General features: G+C 38.9%; 1 protein-coding gene across 1 annotated transcript in view; it reads right to left on the bottom strand.

The window, feature by feature from the left end:
• skap1 (src kinase associated phosphoprotein 1) overlaps nucleotides 1–12412 on the bottom strand; it is a 31438-nt gene extending 19026 nt beyond the window's left edge. Inside the window, exons 1-4 of the mRNA XM_061708684.1 lie at nucleotides 12196–12412; nucleotides 10684–10789; nucleotides 10134–10159; nucleotides 9826–9942 (exon numbers count right to left, since the gene is read on the bottom strand). Coding sequence (XP_061564668.1) covers nucleotides 9826–9942; nucleotides 10134–10159; nucleotides 10684–10789; nucleotides 12196–12235 — 289 coding nt within the window. The 5' untranslated portion in view covers nucleotides 12236–12412. The remainder of the gene's footprint in view (nucleotides 1–9825; nucleotides 9943–10133; nucleotides 10160–10683; nucleotides 10790–12195) is intronic.
• Nucleotides 12413–18020: the final 5608 nt, after the last annotated feature.

Below are 18020 nucleotides of genomic sequence, written 5' to 3'. Positions count from 1 at the left end.
TAACACCTCTTTGGGACCAATGTTATGTTTAATGGAAATTTAGATGCAATGTTATTTGGAAATGTGTAATTTAGCACATAAAAAAACTCCCAAAAACCATCATGGTGCTTGAGTTTTGAGTTTGAGAACAGGCACAGAGAGACACATTAATGCATCTAATTAAGGCCTCATCAAAATCGCAGACAGACGGCACTCTTTCATAAAAATCATAAATTGCATTATCAATTATTCAGGGCAATGCCATGACTTCATTTTCATCCCTTTTGCTTTTTAATTAGCACCATCCACAGCTTTGGTATTGACATTAATTTGATGGCAATTTATTGATATTCCAGCGTAACCTATTTAGCTGAGTGCAATTACCAACAAAGGGAAGCAGATAGATGTGATGTTGGAGTGGCGTCCTATGTTTCTATGTTTCGTAAATCAAGGTGAGGAGTTGCTGGTGGCCCAGCTAACTGAATCTAACGGCTCTCAGTGGTCGTCAGCAAGAGAAGATTTGAGTCCCACCACTTCCTAATGGAAGGAAATAATCAATAGGAATTGGCCACGACTATGTGTTTAATTGATCCTGACAAAGGAACATTTCCATAAGCAAGCTGACCAGTGTGATGACAAGCGCTCCGTTCTGGTGCCGTCCTGAACTTCTGTTAAACTCGGAGGCAACACACAACAATGCTTCAGAGCTGCCAGCGGTTTGCCACAGCCGCAGTCCCTCATTTGGTTATTCACACTCCCTCAGCATGGTGTTATGAGCTCAGCAGTTGATCCCGCAAGAAAAGGCTGATTTATGTTAGCATGACCAGAGGGAGTTAATGTATTCTCTCATTAAAATCCACTTTAGTTAGGCTGAAAGTCAATCAAATGCTAGATAGAGAGTGAATCAAAGTGAAGGGAAATGGTGTGGTGGGAGGACTGATATGTTACATTAGATCTAACGGTGGTCATAACGCAACAAAAACGGTATGAAAACACAAAAATTTTCTGAAGATATTGATGGTCCTACAGAAATAAGCAGTTTCTGTCAGCATCTCGTCTCTGAGCCTGTAGGACGGCAGAGAGGCGTGAAGAGACTGGCAGCGGAAAAAATGTGCTGTCAGAGGTTGCATCGACAGAGAAAACATTTCATTTCTTGTGTTTTAAAATCTGAAACACAAACATGTGACCTAAAACGCCCAGGATCTGTTTCTGCTCCCCTTTCACGCAAAAGTGTTTTCTGGCAATGGGGCGTGATTTGGAGCAGCAGAAATAAAAATCAAATAATGATGACAATTCAACCTGTCAATCACTTTATGCTTTATGTTCCTGCTCTCTACCTTAAAAGGGAAGAGGGGAAGGAAACAAGGAAAGGAAAGAAAAGGAAGGGAGCCATGTACCCAAAAAGTCCTCGGCTTGAAGGAAACGGTTTTTTTTTGTACTAATATACTGCATATTTGCAGTTTTTTTTATCTAGTTCTGCTATTTTTAAGTGGAAATATGAACTCTGATATAGTTTTAGTGTCACAATAATTTCTATAACTGATTAAAGTTTTAATTATTTCTTGATTGTAAATCATGAACATCATAATTCTGAAAGCAGCAGATTCAGAGAGCTCATTTCGTATCTCTGAGACACCAAAGATATTCAATTTTGCTTTTATAAATGACCCCAAAAAAGCAGCTGGCATTTTGACATTAAAAATGAAAATCAATAAATGGATGTCTGCTTGTTATCTGGCTTGTTTATCCGCTTCTTTTCATTCTCAATATTAAAATACTGAAAATTGAAACTGGAAAACGGACACAGTGACGTTACTTAATGAGTGATTTCTATCACACTAAATCAACTAAATTCATTAAAAAATAAATAAGTATTTAATGTCAAAATACAGGGAAAGAAATGAACTATCTAATACCAGTACATAACAGCGTGAATAGTTCCAGTGATGTAAAGTGTCAGTCAGCGCTATTACGGGGGTTAATACAGCTGTGCCCAGAGGTGCCTCCAAAGCGCGAGCTGAGAGAAAGTTATCGTATGTTTTCTTTCCCCTTTGCTTAGTCCTTGAGTACAGGAGCTTTCACAGAGCCTTTCGATACAAGAGGTATTACACTGAATGCAGCATCGGGGGGCAGGACCTGACCCTGGCGTGAACTCTGCTGATGAGGTGAAACAGAAGGCAGCGAGAGGCTCCCCGGCCCTGAGGGGGCTTCTGGGAGGAATGCTGCTGATTCCACACACAAGACCGCAATCCTCTTCGATACTGTCCTTGATTAGGAAAAAGGATTCACTCAGTGCACCTTCACCCACCCGGCGCTCAATCTGTGCACAGGCCAAACTAAATTGATGCATTTTTCCTCATTACAGTGGGAGGCCGTTGCTGCGTGTCCATATAGCGTGGCGGCCGTCAGAAATGAGAGGAGAGACTGAGAGGCACTGAGGTTAAGGGCAGAATGTCTTCCTGGCCCTCCTTCACTCCCCCTGATTTGATTAGGACTTCAGTCATCGATACATAAACCATGTTTAGAACCTCCTAATGCACGTGTTTGAACCAAAGAAAACATGCAGCGCATTATATCAGGCTGCATGATGACTGTGTCACCGTCTAATAATGTTTAATGGCACCAGGAATTTATGCAGGAGTGATTGTGGATTTTTTATTTTTATTTTTTTAAATCAAGGATATCAATTTGATTAAATGTCAAATAAGACTTCTGAAGAAGGAAATACAAGTAAGTGAAGTACTTAACGTGACAACTGTAGAACTTTAAATGAAACAGAAATGGTACTTTAAATATTATTTTACATTTAATAAGTGATTTTTCGTTATCATGGATGGATCTGTTGTATTGTGATTAAATATCTGGTATGTTTTTTTTTTTTTATTTAAGGTGCAAAGTTTTCTGTTACACTTTTTTTATGATAAAAAAAAATAACATTTTCACTCCTTCTCATGCCACTGAGCTCGGTGTTGCTCCGTCCCTACACTTAAACGTCTCAGGCTGGCCACTGTAAAGACACAAAGGGGCTAAATTTACAATGTGACATCAGCTTCCCCCTGGGCAGCCATAAGCAGCATCTACAGCGACCCTGAATTTCCCTTTTCCAGATTTACTACCACTATTCAAATGCTTAACTGCAGATACAATGATCCTCTAATCGCTGGGGATGGTTTTCAGCTGCTTCACTGACAGAAACGGGAAAAAAAAACAAAAAAAACACAGTAGTAAGAATATAAATCCCAGCAGTGGAGTTCGGGCCCACAGATGAGCCAGGATATCTGTGATAAAAGTGTGATATAATGCAGCCAGCCAGCGAGCCGAAAAGGAAAAACACAAACAGAATAAAAAACTAAAGCACTAATTTTTTTAGTGCAGCTCTATTTTTTTTTCTTCATATTATCATAAAAAAAAAGAGTAGTTTAGATATAAACTGAATAAGGAGCATAAAACTGAAGTGTGCTGTCTGAGCCATATCTCACACCCGTAACCATTGTGCTTTAATTGCGTTTATTTTATTCGTTAAATTAATTGTTACACTAAAAATAATAAGATGGTTCCTCCCATAAATCACCAGCAGGCCCAACAAGTGTTAAAAAAACATTAAGCAAGAAAACAAACGCCAGAAGACGACAGGGTTTTATTTTAGTTCGAATTTTTTATTTAAAATATGAATTATCTTTTTTTCATGATTCTTGTAAATCACAAGGTACAAACCTGTTAACTAATAAGAGGTGATGTTTGACTGTATAAATTAAAGCCACATTTTTTTAACCTGGTTTTAAATTTGACAAACTAATACTATTATGTATTTTTTCATCATGTATTTCGTTCATCTTGAGCACATTCTACTTTAGTTTATTCTGTTATTAATATTATTTAACTAGTTTATAAATATTTTTGTAAGAAATGTATTATTTATTTACTTTAATATTTTGTTTTAGTATTTTCAAAAACACCATTAAAAGAATAAAAAATTTAAATCAAAATTTAGTTTTATTTTATTTAAAATACACAAACTTTTTAAGACTCTTTATCTTACATTATGTATTAGTTCAAACATTAAAAACAAAACAATATCTGGTTTGCAGAACTTCAAAATCCACCTGTGACTGAAACTGCTTCAGAAACTACTTACTAATTATAACAATAATAATATATTAATATTAATAATAATATTAATAATAATAATAATAATAATAATAATAATAATAATAATAATAATAATAATAATAATAATAATAATAATAATAATAACAACTGTTTAATTAGTCTTCTTCAGCATAAGCTTTTAAAATCATATGTTTATTATATCTTTACCATTTTATCTCAAAGCAACCGAAATTAAATCAGTTCCTACAGCAGGATTCACATCCATACATTACATTTAAAATATATATTTAATTATGTTTGTTTAAGTCTGACGTTCTACAAAATTGAGTCAGTTTAATTGTGATTAGTGCTGCAGGGAGTTTATATTCGGAAATTAATTATCTAAATGCATTTTTCTAATGGAATTAGAAATCTGTCAGACAGGACAAAGTTGCTTTATAACAAAATGAGTTCCCAGGCCGCCATCTTCTGATCTCTTTGAGATAAGCTAACTTGCAGTAAGGGCCATTAAATATAGTGATTATATATATATATATATATATATATATATATATATATATATATATATATATATATATATATATATATATATATATATATATATATATATATAATATGTATACATACATACATACAGTACATATGTGTGTGAATGTCATCTTATCAATGATAAAAATAAGCATTGTAGATAAGGACACGGTCTTGTCCCACTTGGCACACACGCACTCCGGTGATTTTTCCAGCCGCGTGGACGTCCCAGAGCAAAGAGAGAAGCATCCAGAACATCCTTGAATAACTCCATAAGGGTATGTTAATGACCTTAAAGTGCTACATTACAGCAACAATTAAACAGAGGGCTCCCGGAGGTATCGGACGCCGCCGTGTCACTGTCTGTGTACAGGCCAACGCATCTCTCCGATCTCCATTTATTTCCCTAAGAAATCAGCAGGGCCACCTGGGCTTGGCATTGAAACTTCATTCATCTCCAGAAATGGATTCCAGTGGAGGGCAAAATCAAATTCTCATTTGCAAGGCAGGGGAAGAAAGAGAGGGAGTGAATGCAGGAGGTACCTGGGAACACTAACCTCCCGGTGAACCCGCAGCATCTGATAGTTTTGCTATTTGTCTGGGACATTGACAGCTCTGGGGGAGATTAGGAGCCACCCTGCCCCAGCTTCCCACTTTGCATTCTGCCTATGTGCCTCCTTACAGATGGACGGCCGCACATTTACCTTCGCCCGTTTTCTCTGGGTTTCAGCACTGCTCTGCACCAGCGGCGATGGAGGGATGTAATTATATGCAGTGCAACAATAAAACAAAGCAAATGAGGGGAGAGCTGCAACAGAGGGCTTCCAAACCAAGAGGACGCAAAAGCTACACGGTGTGGCTTTCGATGGGGGGTGAAGCCAGAGATGGGAGTGATGGATGCCTTTCGGTTAAATACATCCAAATCCCCCCTTCAAGCGGCTCTCTCCTTGCCAGGCTGTGTGAGCGAGTGTGTGAGAGAGAGTGTACAAGATTAATAGTGTAAACAGCGAGGGAGAGAGGGAAAGAAAGGCAGCCAGGAGAGAGGGAGAAAGAAAAGACTATCAGCATCTGCAGCAGCGCAGTAGCCCTCAGGGAATAGTGTGAACTTTTGAACCCTAATGGCGAACAGTCGCAGCAAACCACAGATCCTGCTCCTGCCGAGTAATGCACATAGATAGCAAGTCAAGTAGGAAAAGAGAGGAGACTGGAGAGAAAAGCGGATAGTCGAGATCATTAACATATTCCGTGCTTGCTTGCAAACGAGGAGCTGCAATGCGAATGTCACAAAATCCATACACCTATGAATGCGGTGAAAAATGAATCTCTGGGCAGATATCGTGTCCGACCAATACAGTAGACGACTATCAGCAATTTCAAAGAAACTTCTAGAGTGATGGGTGATCTGTGACAGCAAGGCCAATCTTTTACACATCTCTGGACGCACTGCAGACGGGTCACAGGTTGGCCAAGCCAGAGGTCAGAAGTTCAGTGAGCAGGCAGACTGCAGCAGAGCCCAAATGCTATCCAGCATCTTAAAAGAGAAAAACTACAACAACGACCACAAACTGGTTCATTCAACAAGGCTTCAACTTTTTCTCTCTCTGTTGAATACCTTCAAACACAGACAAAGAACAGTTGGCACATTAGAAATTGCTGATTAACCCTCTAATGGAGTTTCAGTCTGTCAACTGTCGTTGTTTTTCCTGAGTCTCCAGCCAAAAGGCCCAGGCGTGCACCCGCAAACACTTGGCTTGAAATGTCTTTTCAAGCTTCAGCCAAAATGACAGAATTTAGATTTAACATTCTATTTACAAGCACTGCGTAATAATGTCGTTACTGTACATTGGCTCCTCATATTCAAATGAGAAATAGGCAATAGCGAGACATAGCTTCAAATTGGTTGTCCCACTGCGTGCTGGTGCCAGTAATTGCTTTAGGAAATTGGGCCGGCAAAGTGATCACTGACAGGAGTCACATTCCAGGCCTACACATAAGAACAACCCGCCCTCTAATTAATCAATGTGTCAAATGAGAGACAAAAAAAGAAGGATTTTTTCCAAATTTTTTTAAGTCGAACTTTTAAACCACTTCTATTTCAGCTTCTCCTTTGTTGCTTTTCTTTGTCTGCCTTTGAAAGTGTGTAGAAATATGACTCCCGTCGGACAGAACAGTAGACAAGAGCTTAAGGAAATAGTAATTGACTATATTTTTCTGGTTTTCACAAAAAATAATATATAAAACTGAACAATAAATATGTATTTAATATATCAGATATTAGAGGAAGTGAATTTAATACAGTATGTCAAATTGTACCAGTCACATGGTTGAACAAAACAAAAAACCATCCAGCTCTGTACTGGTGACGGAACTGTAAAAGCATCTTTTTCGTGCAGGTTCAGCAGTGCCTACAGCCACACCTGAGTAAATATAAGCAGCGCGGTACATCATGCTAGAATCAATCCAACCACAAAGAACAAGAGCGAGACGTATGGAAAGCGCCAACGTGACTGCATGTTTCCTGAAACAAAGCTCTTTCTGCAGCGCTCTGTCATCGCTGAAGCTTCCCAGCAAACATCCCCGAGCGCCCAGCGGTGCACCCCAATCAAAGAAAAACAAACAGGCCATTCCGACTTAGTAAACTTGACCTGCAAACAGCATGACAGGGCTAAAAGCCCCACATCTCCAGCTGTCTCCTGGGGTCTATTTGGGTTCTGCATTGAGGGCATGTGCGTGTGCTAAAGAGGTTTTGTACGCCGGAGGGAGAAATTTGTGCCTATGTTAATGTGTGCATAATGTACTGGAATGGCATGATTGTGTGATGGTGGGAGTGAGGGGGGGGAGAAAATCCTAAAAAATGTGTGCAAACCCCAAATAGCATGCAGAGGTGGAGGGTAGACGGAGCTGGGGTGAGGCTGCAGGCGCGGTCGGGTCACCGGTGCGGTCGGCGGGTGAAACTCAGTTCACATTACCATGCAGACACCCAGGCTAACAATGGAGGCTCCATCTGTTCCTGTCAGCCAAAACAAATCTGGTGTCACCCAGTCCGCTGAAGACAACAGGCCTTTCGCATCTAATCAAACGGCGTAGGCTCCTCCTGCGTGTAAAAGCGCCCATCGAGCTCACACTCACTCACTCTCTGGTTAGGGAACGCGGAGCGGCGAAGGCAGGCAGTCGATTACCACGGCTCATACATTCTCCAAGTCACAAAGTCTCTTTTGTGTACAGTAGGATCCGATAAAATAATTATAACAACAAAGATTAGATTTTCAACACTCCCCTTGGAGCCAAATCCTGTGATCTAAATCACAAACTCTACTGAATGTTGCCAGAGAAGAAGAAGCTTTTCAAAATTTAAATAACCTCAAAACTGCCATCGCGGATAAGTGTTCCTCCAAAAATGTCACTGATTTCATTAACCACGGATGCCATTATTTTCCAGGGGCAGCCCCTCTTCCTATGTAACACACCGCCAGCAGAAAAGTGTGAGCCATTTCTTTCAACCGGCAGTGAACAGAGAATGAACTATTAACTCTAAGTGCCCTTTGAGAAAGGACGCAAGCCTTTCACCACACTAACATGGTTGCAGTCCCCGAGCAATAACACGCAGCGCTGCAAGCCATATATTTTTCTTACAAAGTCAAATGTCATGATTATTGATCCAACTGTACAAAAAAAAAAAAAAAAAAAAGAGTGGAGTTGTTTTAAAATGTAGTTATTTAGCATTGAAGGGCATCAGTTTTAAATATTCAGAGGAAAATACAAGCGGAGGAAGAAATAGATTGTGGGGCATAATTGGATATTTCTCACATTTAACACAGACAATAGCACTTATTAACACAGACACTGTGTGGGAGCTTCAACAGCCATCATTTAACACAACAACAGACGGCAAAATTTGTAGTTGGGTGTATAATCAGTACAGCCCCGAGGAACATTTTTTAGCCTTTTCCTCTTTTGGGGGGCGGAGGGGATTTTTGTCTGTTTCAAAGAGGAAATCTCACCTTATTTACTCTGAAATTTAAAACAAATAATCACTATGTCTTATTGTGGCCCCTCTTCACACCATCTGCCATTTTGCATCTATTTCTCTGAACTTGCAGAGAAAAGCAGCAGTTTTTCTAATCTTGGCAGCACGTCAAGCTACTTCCAAGTGAAGGATCAGGCTCGACTCTATTCTATTATTATTATTATTATTATTAACCACTGCCGTCTTCAAACCACTCATGTATTTCTTTTTAGGTAAATTCCACAGGTGTTCTGCTTTACCCTTACAAGAGGAACTGAAAACAAACCACGTAGAGACGGGCACCTGAGGCGGCCGAGTCTGTAATGCCCACCTGCGGCATTTGTCGCGTCAAGGGCTATTAGTTGGCACATAGAGTCCGAAAATACTAAAGGTCTGAATGGGACGGAGGCAATGCAGAGAAAAGGAGATAGAAAGAAAGATTGACAAAGGGAGAGCGGGATGGAACACACATGGCCCCTCAGGTACAGTGTTGTATTTCAAACCCGATTGTGAAAGAATAGAAGGGCTCTGGGTCAATAAATCACTGCATTAGCCTGCAGCTACAAAGCCTCCTCTCTGTGTGGGCTGCCTCCTTGCTTCCCACAATCCACGCACAGGCAGCTCAGAGAAGCAGATGACGAGACGGGCTGAGGATCTGCCACTGGAGGGAGCTCTAGGTCACCGTTAAGGTCTCCAGTATCCAGATACCTGCATGCTGGCCAGGGGGCAGAGGAGGGAGAGGAGGAGCCACTTATGTCACCGGCAGAGAGGTAGGATGCTGGGAGGAGAAATGTCCCTGCTGGTGCCCGTTTTCCCTTTCCCCCCCAAATTAAGAGTATGTGCAACAATATTCAGAAAAATGGTCCACCTGCTCTTCCTGTGGCGAGGCTTTGCCAGTAACGATGTTGTGAAAAAACGATGTGTTTTTTTTGTCTTTACAGCATTATCTTCTCAGTGACTCCTCCTTTTCCTTTGTTGATGCAGAATTGAGGCTTTTGGCAGAAACACGTGTTCATGAAGATAATAGAGACATGCCCAGTGTTTCATAAAACTATAGCGTCTTGACTGATGTTTCTACTTAGATTTTTTGTTTTTCTAACAGCTATAATAAAGAAAACGCACGTTGGCTTGTGTAAATACCCTCAAAACGACAGATACACATAAGCACACAGAGTGCGTCAGAATCAGGACTGTTAACTTACACTCAGGGACTCCATCCTCCTGGTAGTCAGAGGCTACAGACGCGTCATCTGAAGGGGCAGATCGACCCAGACTGGAACTGCGGTTGTCGTCAGAACCGTCTTCATCCCTGATATCCACTGAGCGTGCGTATGTTTGAGTGAATACGTATAAAATAGAGAGAGATCGAGCAAATGACAGTGAGTGGATCAAGTAAGACAATACTTGAAGGGCGTCGTGCAGCACATGATAAACCTGCCACAGATGAAACAGTGCTGCACTGACACAACATGATACTTTAACGGTGACGATCAAAAGACATTTTACGTACATCGTGAGGGGAACTCCTGAGGATTTCTGTAAGATCAAAAGAAAAAAAAGAAGAAAAGAAGCACAAATTAAAATCTTTTGCACTGAAGTCATATATTTTCTGCTCTTTCACTTTTCATACAGCTTAGCTTTCGTGTTCAGACCACACAAACCACAGGTTTTAAATCTAGCAGTGCACCCAACACTAGTTTCCGGTGTAAACTATCACACTTCTTGCAAGAGTTTCACTTGTGTCTGTGTACTGCTGCTTGTGCTCTGCCATTAACTCTCATTTAGACTGAAGTCTTTGAACCGAGAAAAGATTATTCCATGACACTTATACAATAGGGACTTAATTAATAATGATACACAGGATGAACAGTGACGCCTTTAAGGTGACACTATTAGCCCCCAATACGTTCATATAAATATATATCACATAAATATAATTCTGCAAACTGTGTTTACTAAAGCAATTACGCCTTCACTGTACAGTTATAGCTACAGTGCCATCTCAGCAGAAACATTTCTGTGCCTCTGATTGAATCGTGCATGGAAAAGTAAAGGCCTGCCTGGTATGGAAGACTCTGAAGTTATACAGCAGGACCTGCCGAGTCTCCTCAGCAGTCTCACTCAGATTCTCATCTTGGAGGAGGTCAGATACAAACAGCTCGCAATCTGAGGGGTGCAGAAGCATAGAGGACAGGGCATTCAAGACTCTGCAGGTTCTGGAAAAAACCTCCACTCTTTAAGCTGAGTGCTAATTGAGGAACACAAATAAACCTAAAACAACCAAGCAAGGAGAAAAATGGTTAAGTGCTTCTGTTTTGAATGTGATAAATTACGTTTGTTCATGAGATGAACACAGATACATGTACAGCGCTGCGCTGAAGTCTTAAGCATCCCTAGTTTTACTGTTTTGTTGGACTATCTATATGCATTTTTCAGTCTCTTTATTAAGATATAAACTGAAAATGCAATGATAATAATAGAGGTATACCTATTCATAACTTTACGATAACCAAATCACCCATAACAGAAAGCCTAGATCGGTTGGCCTCGTGTAATATGTAGACAAACTAAAGCCCCACGATGCTGAGAAAGAGGCGAAACGTTTGCACTGATATTAATTAGGAGTCTATTGTGTTTATGTTTAGGAGAGAAGGATTCCTGTGTTTTCTGTTTGTATCTTTAAGAAACTGGAAAATAAAGAGAGATGCCGTGAAAAGATTGATAAAAACAACAGGACTAAAGATGGTTAAGACTTCAGGGCATGACTGTATATCTCCAATAAAATTAGGTTAAACAGAACAACCATAAACATAACTTGTTTCTACAGCAGGTATGACGATTTGATTCTGATTTATTTTCAAAAGGTTCAACGTTGGCACATCTCTTTTCAAAAGATGTAATTTCGGCAGTATAGTACACATGATTCAGACATTATCAGTCATTTCAAATTAAAAGTGTCAATAGAGCCTAGCCTTTGCTTCATTTGTTGGTTGGTTCGGTTATGATCACTGGTTTCCTGCCTTTACTCCTTATCTCACCACGACACTGATTTATAAAGCTAATGTTCGTATGGTTTGAACTCCAATAAAGAAAAACAAAATATACAAAGCTATAGAAAGCAAAGATTTGTATTTTCTTGATATGAAGACCTAGTAATAAACCTAGGAGACTCGCCATTATGATCCCGAAGACAAAACAGGTTGGTCCACGTCGCTTATCTGATTCAATGACTTCATGTCCTCAACACTATGTTACACAAATAAACCAGTACATGCAAATGTTCTTTTAAAGGCCGTATTCATTGGCCTGACAGTGCATGCAAATGTGGTAACTGCTCTGGTGCTGCCATGGCATTTACTGAAACATATGTGCCTCTCTGTAAAAGTGCACAATACCTTGTTTTAGAAAAGACACTTCCAAATGCTACACAGGACATAGACTGAGGATGATAACGCAGCTACATTTCAGATTCTATTTGTGAAATAAATATGCTTCCCTGCAATGTAGCTCCACAGTTGTTCTGTTTTATGATTAAATGATTTAAGAAATACTGAAAAAAATAAAGACATTACCATCCAAGAGCCTCCTGATGTCGTTTGGGATTGTCCCCATCCTTGGCTTTGACCTGCCCAACACGGTTTTCTTTTTCTGTTGACCTTTTTCTTGAACAGGCAGCCTATGTACATCCAGCCGCTGTCATGCTGCTACAGCTCCATGATAAAAACAGCAAGAGCTTGACAAACACCCCCACACACGCGTTCACAGACCAACTGGCATGGTTTCCAGCCACCTGTGCCCTTTTGCACTAGAAACTTACTTCCGTGCATGCATCTAGATTTGCACAAAACGGGGAGGAGCAGGTGCACAGATGACAGCTTCCTCTGCAGTTGGGTTTCACAAATGTGGCTGCTGAGTTTGACTCACATGAGAAAACATCTCTGACTTTAAATGCTGCAGAACAAGCCAAGTTTACAATCATCAGGACTGCCTTTGAAGATTCGGGAGCCCAACAACACTAATTGTGAATAAATAAATAAAATCAAATCTGTACAGACGTTTCTGTTGAACTACAGAATCAGTGATTTCCAAAACTCGTTCTAACCTAATTCCACGCAGCCTCAAGTCTGCTGAAGTGTCCTTAAACAACCTGAGAATCCCCACCAACTGTAAATATGCTGCTATTGTGCTGATGCTTCACCACACTGGTAACACAGCTGGTCTCCAGCAGGAGGGCCCCCCCTTATGATCCAGGTCCTGGTCCAGGTTTCTTCCCTCCTAAAGGGGAGTTTTTTCCTGCTGTTTGGCTTAAGGTTTTTCTCCCACTAGGGGAGTTTTTACCTGCCACTGTTTACGTTATGTTTATGTAATAATCAAGGGCGTAGGTTTGCATAGGGACGGTAGGGACATAACACTACCAACTTTTCAGGAGGCTCAAATTGTCCCCACCAACTTTTAAGCAACCTTGTTTGCATTATATAATGAGTTCAGATATAAAGGCAATTTAGATTGTCTTCCCAAATGTTGTAAGGATAGAATTGACCCTACCATTATTAATTGAATTATTTTCATTATGTTCAGACTTACATTTACCCCTTTTCACTTACTGAATTGCCAGTCCATTTTTTTTTTCCTCAAACGCACATTTGATGACTTTATTTATTTTTGTTTTTTCAGTTATATTTCAATGTATTTATTTAGACAGACAATGTTAAGTGGTCTTAAGACAAATGTTTTTTTTTCGCATTCTGGATAGTTAAGAGATTATTAATAAGTTTGTATTTATTGTGTATGTTAATATAATTTAAGTTATGTTCAAATATTGCAATTTAAATTGCTAATAAAATCCTGGAATATTCTGGAAGTTTTCAAAATGTTTCTTTAGTAGTTTTTGAAAACGAAGGTTTGAATCCAACCGTGTATCAGGTGAACCAATACACATGAAAGTTAGTATAAGTCAATACAGATTTATTTTGCATTGATCATTTAGCCTATCAATTAATTAGGTTCATATTCGTGACAAATGTAGCCCTGACCCCCGTTCACCTAATCTGTTTGGTCTTATTAATGTCCCGTCCCCAGCAAAAAGTGAACATGCAGGTTATGCTGTTATATCGTCCCTACCAATGTTGAGACCAAACCTATACGCCCTTGGTAATAATTGCTCGGGGGTCATGTTCTGGGTCTCTGGGAAGATCCTAGAGACAACTTCTGTTCTAATAGATGCTATATAAATAAAATTGAATTGAATAAAATTGAATTGAATTGAACACACTTCAGAAGCTTGGGTTTATACTGTGCAGAACATTTAACAGTCTTTTACCATGAAGGTAGGCTATTGTAATACGTGCAAAGTGTGGTTTGGTTTTTTATTGTTGGAAAATGCAAATACTTTCCCTAAAAAAAGATGCCATCTACATGCCTGAATGTTTTCCTCCATAAGTTAGAAAACAAGACAAGATAAAAACAAGCTCACATATACTCATGTGTTTGTCCAGAGTACAGCTTGGTCCTTCACTTAAAACAGTGTTCTTCAACCCTGATCCTCCCAACCCACCGGCCACGACTTAGACGTGGCTCTGCTCTGACACACCTGGATCAGAGTGGTGGACCATTGACCTTCCATGCAGGGCAGTGGCTTCTGAGGACCAGGGTTGAAGAACGGTCTGAAGTAATCCCAGAATCTCTCTTTCTTGTCTGTTGGTGGGTAACAGATAGCAACACGTTTACAAAGATATAAAACAATATTCTTTCTTACTATCAGTGGTGGACAGTATCGGAGTAAATTTACTTGAGTACTGTACTTAAGTACATATCCAGAGGATTTGTACTTTACTTGAGTATTAGATTTCTTTGGTACTTATTACTCTTACTTGAATACATTTCCAAGACAAATATTTTTACTTTTACTCGAGTAAATTTCTAGGAAGGCTGAAAAGTACTCGTTACTTTCAGGTCTGCTCTTTTTTCTTCTTCCCTAAAATCCTATTGGACACAAGCTGTTTTTGTCAAAGGAGGAGACCTATCACAGTGCACGCTCTCCACTGGGATGTACGTAAAGCAGAAATACGTCATGCCTCCTCAAAACGATACCGCCAAAGTAGCCTGCGTTTGTCAAGACAGAGCCGCAACAAGTCAAGACAGAGCCGCAACAAGTCAAGACAGAGCCGCAACAATGGCTACGCCTGCGTCAGGAGAAGAAAGACAATCCGCTGAGTCGTCTGAGTCTGATAATGAGCCGGACTCGGAGCTAACTTCAGAGTTAATTCTCCGAAACAAGAGTTAAAAGATCCTTAAATTAATTTAGAAAAAATATAGTAATTTACTGATGTGGAAAATAAGAAATGTACTCTTACTCTTACTTTTACTTAAAGTAAATTTAAAAGCATTTACTTTTGGATACTTACGTACCTTTAAAAGCAAGTACTTTTCTACTCTTACTCGAGTAATATTTTGACTGAGCTACTTTTACTTGTAACGGAGTAAATTTTGACCAATAGTATTTGTACTCTTACTCAAGTACTGGGGTCGAGTACTCTGTCCACCTCTGCTTACTATAATGCGGTAATATCATAATGCATTGCTATCAAACACAATACAGTGTATTTTAACCCACATTCTCTTTTTTGTCTTTTAAGAATTTAACAACGCCACATGAGATTCAAACATCATGTTAAAGAAAATCTATAAAACAATCAGTTATTTTTCTCTTGCTGGAATCCAACCGTTGAGATAAAAGGAGTAAACAGGTTAAATATCCAACCATACCTTTAAAATGTTTGTAGGCACGGCAACGCAGGGGGGATGGAGGAAAACAGCCATTGACCACCAACCACCACACCGGTCTCATACAGGCCCATCTCCCACACCTTCCACCATCAGCGTTTACTCTGCCAGTTATATTAAGTTGTTGTTGTTAGCTGCAGACCTGCAGTCATTGTACTTTATTACAGCGCCATCTGTTGACCTGCAGTAAAACCAATATCTGCATTTTTGAATGCTTTGTCACTGAATTTTTTGGGTAAAATGAAATCAAAAGTAATCTGAAACTAGTATTACAGTTCAGACACAGTAATGGACCTCCCAGGTTACCTGGAGGTTGTTCTCCCTGTTCATTAGTTTGATGTTGTTTTGTTCCTCTCCACAGTTGCCTTGAGCTTGCTGAGGATCCAAAATGAAGATTAGATACAATCAGATTTGTCTTATTAGCCTCATGTTAATCTTGAATCTGGAACATTAATTGCAGTGAACATGGTAAATAGGATTACACTGAAACGGATTTAAATGGAATACAAACGGACTGAATGGGATTGTACTTGACTGGACTGATCATGTTTGCTCTCTGTGTGAACTACTGGGATATAACCTTTGCTGTGAATTGGCGCTATATCAGGCAAACAAAGTGAAATCAACGTGAACTAAAAAGGTGACATGAAAAAATACATTTGACTAAATGTATAAGTTGAAGACAACGGTTCACGACTATCCTGTGTTTTCAAGGCAGTTCTCTTTGACAGGTAAGATTAAAACGCATTTTACAACAAACTGTTCACATGATATTAGCCTATGTTTTGTAAATTGGGGAACTGTAATATTTTTTTAACCACTTAAAACTAGTTAACCAGTTAAAACTAATTAACTGCTTAAAACTAGTTAACCACTTAAAACTAGTTAACCACTTAAAACTAGTTAACCACTTAAAACTAGTTAACCACTTAAAACTAGTTAACCACTTAAAACTAGTTAAACGGTTAAAACTAATTAACCACTTAAAACTAGTTAACCGGTTAAAACTAGTTAAAACTACCACTTAAAACTGACACACTTTGTCGAAATAATGTTAATAGGTTAGGTGCTAATAAAACTTTTTTTCATTACTCTATTTTTTCATTATTTTTATTATTTCTTAGCAGTTAAGTCAGGGGTAACAAAAGACTAGAAACACGTGTAGCCTACTGTTAACTACAAGTAGGGACTGCTAATAACTGCTAACAACACAAGTGTTTTAAATAAAAACAGCTACTAATTCAAGAGCTTGTTTTGTTCATTTTACAGGAGCTCTGCGTCCACCTGCTGATGAGTTCAAGGACCTTCTAAAAACGTTGTAAAATCGTTAATCAAACACGGCTAATAGCGCTCATTACTTGGTCACTCTACAAATGAAGTTGATTTATTTTGCTTAACATACTTACGATTTCCGTATAATATGTATCGCTTTTTTTAATAAAGGAGAAAAACGCTTATATTCGTTTTATGTTGTGCACCTGCAGTCTTTTTTCTTTTTGTAGTTGAGGGTGCTGCCTTCCTGTACACACTATTAGTAGCTGCAGTAAAATTGTACATTTCATATTTGCACATCACGACAATCGGGTAAAAACGGATTACCGGTACCTCAGGTTGGTGGGTTGGTGGTTACTTAGCACAGCTGTGATTGCACAGGTTTCACCACAGTCCACAAACAAATATGCTAGTCTGGCTGGTTATTTTGAATTGCCAGCAGGCCTGCGTGTGAGTGTGAGTGTGGGGGGTTATTTGTTTTTGTGTGGCGCTGTGTATTTCACCGGGTGACAGCTGGGATGGACTCCAGCAGACCCCCGTGACCCTACACGGGATTTATGCCAGTGTGGAAAATGAATGAATACATGCAGTCGGGATTACATAAACAAACTGCAAAAATAGACAATGGCAGTGTCCCAATTTTCATTTCCTAACATGAACAAACACATTATAGCCTACTTAAAAATTGCTTGATTTCTAATGATCTGTTTTTGAATTGAATTTTTCCTGTTGTGTAAAGTAACTAAAATTTAATTCTCTGAATTATTGGGTATATGACCAAAAAAAATGACAAGAACTCATCAATTATGATTTATAATTTTATTAGTTATGTCAAATTAAATTAAAATCAAATTAAACAGTGAAGATAAATAGTTTAGCCAACTTCCCTTGGTGAGTAACTGTCAACAAAAGAACTGCATCTGAAATGTTGTGCACAACATAAAATGCACTTGCACTTTGTTCCAGTAGTTTTAGGATTACTCTGTTTCACTAAACTTAACGGTCAATAAGCCAAATATATTTTGCGTGTTTTAAAAATGTGTTTACATGCTTAAAAAGAACAAACGAAAACAACATCAAAATGGAAATGTTGCGGCTGCATAAATCTTTAAGTTTCTTTTTTTTAAATATATATTCTGCTTGAATTACTCCAAGATAGTCAGTATTTCTTTGTTTATTTCCTCCATTCTTTTACAGTAATTAAATACACTGGATTCATCCAAATTGAGCTTTTTTGCTGACTACATTTCAAATTTAATTGATCCTGTCTTGAAAATAACAACAAAATGTATATATATATATATATATATATATCTTCTCACATATATATATATATATATAT

The sequence above is a fragment of the Cololabis saira genome, chromosome 19, assembly GCF_033807715.1.
Source record: "Cololabis saira isolate AMF1-May2022 chromosome 19, fColSai1.1, whole genome shotgun sequence".
Lineage (NCBI taxonomy): Eukaryota > Metazoa > Chordata > Actinopteri > Beloniformes > Belonidae > Cololabis > Cololabis saira.
Note: the sequence above shows the minus strand (reverse complement) of the source record. Positions and strands in the feature narration are given on the sequence as shown.